General features: G+C 39.8%; 1 protein-coding gene across 3 annotated transcripts in view; it reads left to right on the top strand.

The window, feature by feature from the left end:
• The first annotated feature begins 2,027 nt into the window (after nt 1-2,027).
• LOC311053804 (putative cytochrome P450 120) overlaps nt 2,028-6,558 on the top strand; it is a 28,825-nt gene continuing 24,294 nt past the window's right edge. Inside the window, exons 1-2 of one of the 3 annotated variants that reach the window (XM_084069490.1) lie at nt 2,028-2,422; nt 6,526-6,558. The exon at nt 6,526-6,558 is cut by the window's right edge and continues 45 nt beyond it. In XM_084069490.1, the coding sequence (XP_083925616.1) occupies nt 2,191-2,422; nt 6,526-6,558 (265 nt within the window). In that variant the 5' untranslated portion in view covers nt 2,028-2,190. Of the gene's footprint in view, nt 2,423-2,473; nt 2,503-6,525 lie in introns of those variants that run through there. The other 2 variants (XM_084069491.1, XM_084069492.1) reach the window with 2 other exon arrangements.

A 6,558-nucleotide genomic window follows, 5' to 3' on the forward strand; every position in this document is an offset into this window, starting at 1 on the left:
AATAAATAATTACTGTCAAAAGTATCCAACAAACTATACATAATAAATGATCAAATATTACTTAGGAAAGAGGCACAAATTGTGAAAATAGCCGATCGACAAGCTCACAACGCCGTTGTGAGCTTGTAGATCGGCTATTTTCACAATCTTCGTCTGTGAAACCGAGTCAAAGTAAACGTAATGCTTCAACTCTTACAATTCCAAGTGCCTGTCAGGGGGGGGGGGGGGGGGGGGGGGGTCTCCAGTTCAAAGATCAAATATGATTATTTTGAGGGGTAGTGAAAACATGTACTTCTTCCATCACTGATAATGAGTAAACTGATATTATTAATGGTTTATGTTCTTCCATTCACCCATCTTGTTGTAAGCTCGGTGAAACTCTCTAATTATATTCAAGGCTTTAATTCCAAAGTATTCCTAGTTGATAACTTTACTTCATCAGCAGTAAATCTTGACTCACGTTTGAACTGAAGCTTCTGACCTGCTGAGGTTTGTTGAGGACACAGGTGTTGTCAATTAGCCTGTATAATAAGGATGACATCATCCAATTACAATGGCATAAAGTAACTAGCTACATTTACTCAGATAAGAGTAAAGTACAAGATTAGTATACCTTAAGTTTGACACTTTTGTACTTTACCTCAAGTAGATTTTTAATTCTGGACTTGTACTTGTAAGTGTATTTCTACAATGCAGTATTACTACTTTTACTTAAGTAACAAATATGAGTACTTTTTCCACCACTGTCTAATTCTAGAGCACTGTCACTGTAGTTTAGAAAGTAAGTTACATGAGCCAATAAATACCAAACAGGTCTTGACTAATATTAAACTGCAAATAATAAACCGTAATGAAATTGTTTTGCTCAGAACATGATTAAAAAACATGAACATTTTATTTGACTGTAATTAATTATATCTAATCCACCTGCAGTACCAGTTCAATATCATTTAAATGGGTATTTCTGCCCCCTGGTGTTTAGAAATGGACATGAACCACAAGCCACAGTGAAATTGTCATTTCATTCACTTTTATTCACTTTTTGTTTTAAATTAGCAGTTTTTTACCTCCAGGTCACAGTTATGCAGTGATGGAAAAATAAATATGATTATTATTATTTTTTTTTACTCTAGTAAAAGTAACGATAACACAATGTAGAACAATTGTGAGAGGGACAAGTATTGTAGTGGAGTAAAAAGTACTACAAATACAGTAGGCTACTTGAGTAAATAGCTACTGTAATTCGTTTATTTCCAGTATGGTGCACCGTGCAACAGTTAATCGATTTAAATATGATAAGATAGTTGCATGCCTACATGAAGTACTTATCAGTACACATACTTGAGTAAATCAATGTACTTAGTTACTTTCTTTGAAGCACACCGGCTTTGAAGGGAGGCGGGGTTTATCTGCAGCAGTAGCCATGGATACACAACGGTCGTCTGTCACAAGAGTCATGGATGAACTTCAACCTGGTGTTTGTACTTTCTCCATTTACTGTCCGTACATCTACATAAACGTTCAGATTTCATATATAAAGTGCTTACCTCATGGCCACAGATGTTAAAATTATGTACGTTTTCTCAGAAATACCCGTATATTACGTATTGCTCAATAAAAAGCATTTTAATCCGATGGGTGGCCATATTCTCCGTATTTCCTTTTTGCTTTCAACAACGTGACCCTATCGGTTGGGAGGTGTATTGCACTCCTTTGAAACATCATAACTCTACGAGAGAATGCCCACCGATCGGATTAAAATGCTTTTTATTGAACAATACGAAATATACGGGTATTCTTGAGGGGCCGTACATAATTGCAACATCCGTGGCCATAGGGCCAACACTTTATATTGTGAAATGTGAACGTTTATGTAGATGTACGGGCCGTAAATGGAGAAAGTGCAAACACCAGGTTGAAGTTCATCCACGACAGTCGTGACAGACCGTTGTGTGAACCATGGCTAGTGCAGCAGTATCTTATACAGGAAGAGAAGTTACAGTTCCATAGACATACAGTATATACAGTATGGAGCAGAGCTCCAGGCTCCAGCTACAGAACAATGATGATCATGGATTATTTACTACACCATGCAGCCGCTAACTAAACCGTTTGGACCAATAAATAAATACACGTTTAACAACAAGGACTTTAATGCCGCTCGTTAGATCGCTTTGATCTTTGGTCATCATGTCCAGAAGATCGCCGGTGGTCCCCCCCGGTCCGGCGGCCCTGCCGGGGGTCCCGGGCAGTGTGGGGGTCCCGTGGCTTGGGGACCGGTCGGTGGAGTTCTACAGAGACCCGGTCCGGTTCGTTGAGAGCCGGATCCAGAGCCACCGAGGAAGAGTGTTCTCCTCCAGAGTCCTGAACACCCCCACCGTGTTCCTGTGTTCTGTACAGGGGATGAAGGAGCTACTGTGTGGTAATAATATATATAATATATAATATATAAAATAATATAATATAAGTGTTCTGTACAGGGGATGAAGGAGCTACTGTGTGGTAGGTTATATAATAATAATAATAATAATAATAATAATAATAATAATGAATGAATGAATGAATAGTTTATTTCGGTCATTAAGCCATGTACAGAGTTTGTCATTTGACATTTCCAAGGAAGAAAATTATGAAATTCATGGACCGAAAAGGTGTAGGCTGAAGCCGTAGCTTAAAATGCCTATACCCTTATAATATTTTAAAACAAACAATAACAAAACATCAATCAATACTCAAAACAAAACAAAAACAAAGACAAAATGTGTCTTTTCATCTACAAATAATAACATGTAATGGTTTATAATATTTTTTTATATTTATCTACTATATTATCTTTAAACATTTTCTTGAATTTATAAATAGAACTGCATTTCTTTAGGTCATTTTCACAACTATTCCATATTTCTTTTGCCATGACCGATGTACATCTCTTTTTTATATTTGTTCTAGCTGTGATGATTCCAAACATAAGTATACCCCTCAACTCGTACTGATTTTCTTTAATTTGGAACAGATTCTGGATGCATCTTGGAAGTAGTTTCTGTTGTGCTTTGAATGCTAATAAAGCTGTTTTCTGTGCTACTATATCATAGAATTTCAAGGTATTATACTTAATAAAGAGTGTATTTGTAGGTTCATAATATCCGGATCTATTTATTATCCTTATGGCTCTCTTCTGTAATATAAAGATAGGGTTGATATTCGTTTTGTATGCATTTCCCCATATCTCCACACAATAAGTAATGTGTGGAACTATGAGTGAACAATATATTAAATAAAGTGATAATAATAACAATAATAATAATAACAATAATAATAATAGTGAATAACTGTGTGTGTGTGAGTGAGTCTGACGACATGTAATAGCCTAGTAATAGGCTCTATGCACAGCAACCATATTGTAAAGACCTTCACAGGTGTTACCAATGATACTAATAAAGGCTCTGTTCCATTCTGGTCAAACAGAGTCAGGGTGCTGATATTGTTCTTGTTGTTCTCACTGGAAACACTCTGCTAGTGTGGTCCAGGGACCCTCATGGTTCCTTGAGGGGGGGTTCCAAATGACCCCCCAGGGGTGTAACTCAAATAGAACCAAATGAACCCGTAAGGGTCCTTTTGGTTCAAATCGAACCCAATGTAAGGGTCCATTTGGTTACATTTGTACACTCTCAGAGTTATGGGGGTCCTTGAAATTAAAAGGTTTGAGAACCACTGTGCTACACTAAATGGAACAGAGCCTTCATTAGTATCATTGGTAAAACCTGTGAAGGAAGTTAGGAAGAGGCCCAATTTCCTTCCAATATGGCTATATAGAGCCTATTGAGCAACATTGTGTGTGTGTGTGTGTGTGTGTGTGTGTGTGTGTGTGTGTGTGTGTGTGTGTGTGTGTGTGTGTGTGTGTGTGTGTGTGTGTGTGTGTGTGTGTGTGTGTGTGTGTGTGTGTGTGTGTGTGTGTGTGTGTGTGTGTGAGTGAGTGAGTGAGTGAGTGAGTGAGTGAGTGAGTGATCGAGAGAGAGAGAGAGAGAGAGAGAGAGAGAGAGAGAGAGAGAGAGAGAGAGAGAGAGAGAGAGAGAGAGAGAGAGAGAGAGAGAGAGAGAGAGAGAGAGAGAGAGAGAGAGAGAGAGAGTGTGTTGCAAGCTGACCTCAGGTGAACTCTTACTGTGGAGATAAATAAACAATAAATCTCCATGACGCTGATTGAGTCAGTGTACAATCTACACACGCTACAGCTTATCAACATGTTTACCTTTTATAAGTAGCCTATTGCTGACAGATATACACGGTACAGGACATCACAAAACTATAACACACACACACACACACACACACACACACACACACACACACACACACACACACACACACACACACACACACACACACACACACACACACACACACACACAGAGAGAGAGAGAGAGAGAGAGTAGGCTAACTACACAATTCAAAGTCTCAGGTTCAGATAAGCCTGGTCTCATGAGAAACACGTGACTCTATCTCCAGGCTACTGCTGGGATGCATAGATATCTATATTATATATTAATATAATAATATTAAAAAAATATTATAGATATTAAAAATAGCAGATCTACAAGCCCACAACGCCTCGCAGCGCGAGGCGTTGTGGGCTTGTAGATCTGCTATTTTTGGCAAAGAGGTATAGGTGTAGAGGGAAAAAAAGAGCAGACCAAGTTGGAATGGAGTCCCACCAGTGGCAGAAGAAGTAACCTACTCTGATTTTTTGTTTTACTTGAGTAAAAGGAGATCTGAAAGTCTCAGGTTCAGATAAGCCTGGTCTGTGCACAGCGATGCAGCCAGTGAACACCTGCATGCCATTCAAGGCGCCAGAAACATCACAGCCTCGCAGAGTGATTGCCATAGTTTATGTTCTGCCTCTCAAATAGGGCTGTCAATGAAGGTATTCCATCTGAGAGGTTGTGATGGCTACTACTAAGTCAGTGTTTCCCAAACAACTAAAGCATTTATAACCACTCCCCCCCCCCCCCCCCCCCCCAAAAAAAAGCAATACATTTTGAAAATAACAGATCGCCAAGCTCAACGTGTGGCATCACATGTAACGCATGGTGAGCTTGTAGATTGGTTATTTTGTATTTGAAAATAGCAGATCTACAAGCTCACAACGCGTTGCATCGCGACGCGTATTTTTTTATATCGTGGTATTGCTACTTTTACTTAAGTAAAAATATCTGAGTACTTCTTCCACCACTGTCCCGGGGAGACGGTTGTATCTCTGGGGTGTTGAGCTGAAAGCTTGTGAAACGCTGATCTAAGTTACTTGAGGCCATGAGAGAGCAGTGGTCTGGAACCACTCACTGCCAGATCATGTGACTTTCTTTCTCTATTGATGTGAGATTCATCAAGTCATGATAAGGCCTGCATTCCTGAGGCTCTACAATGGGTCATGTGTCAAGTCTTACAGGAGGAGCACTTCATTCGCTCTTTTTCAACCATAGCTGCAGGGACGTGCACAGATAGACTCTAGGTGGGGCTACAGCGCCTGCCCTTTGCCCTCTTGACCAGAAGTGCCCTTTTGAAAAAAGGGCACAGCAGGGGTCTTCAACAGGGGATCCGGGACCCCTAGGGGGTCCTCAGAGTTACTACAGAGGGTCCGCCAAATCTTTATGTGATATGATTTTTCTTTTTACCATAACCACTCGAAACCTAGCATCCCTTTTCCGAGGAGACCTTTAGCCAAAAATAGCAGATCTACAAGCCCACAACGCCTCGCGCTGCGAGGCGTTGTGGGATTGTAGATCTGCTATTTTTGGCAAAGAGGTATAGGTGTAGAGGGAAAAAAGAGCAGACCAAGAAATAAAAAAAAGGTATAATTTACTTGAGAGCCTGCCCCTCACAATGTCTGTGCACGCCACTGCATAGCTTTATATCAGTGGTTCACAAACTTTTTCATGTCAAGGACCCCCCAAAACGATATGTAATTTGGCCACGGGCCCCCATCTCAACCCCCCCCCCCCCCCCCAAAAAAAAAAAAACGCAAAGATTTGAGTTACAAACGTTCGCTTTGAAAAATGTATATTCAAAGGAGGCCAAGTGTACGTTGAGGTGCCCAGATGTCCCTTATGTCCACCTATCCTGTATCCATTTAAAACAGTACTGTTACCCTTTAGCCTAACATGTTTTTTTAATCAAATCAAGCAGTCAGAAGAAGATAGAAGGTACCATAAGGTGACCTTTATGTATTTTATGGGTAGTAGCTTAATCAGCAGCTGAGCAAAATTGTATAACATGTACTTTTTAATGAATTATTCATCTGTATTGTCTTTATTGTTAGATAGAACATGCCTAAAACAACCTGAAATCTAAATTATAAGGTAATTGCTAAATAACTGTGATAATCCGATTAATCGATTAATCGACCGATTCATCGATTATGGAATCAATCGTTAGTTGCAGCCTTAGTGTATGTGTGTGTGTGTGTGTGTGTGTGTGTGTGTGTGTGTGTGTGTGTGTGTGTGTGTGTAGTAACAACGTTAACTTGTGTTCCAGAAAAGTCCAGTGTGTTTGTGAAGGATCCAAAGG

Source organism: Gymnoscopelus microlampas (assembly GCF_963454915.1).
Source record: "Gymnoscopelus microlampas genome assembly, chromosome: 10".
Taxonomy (NCBI): Eukaryota; Metazoa; Chordata; class Actinopteri; order Myctophiformes; family Myctophidae; genus Gymnoscopelus; species Gymnoscopelus microlampas.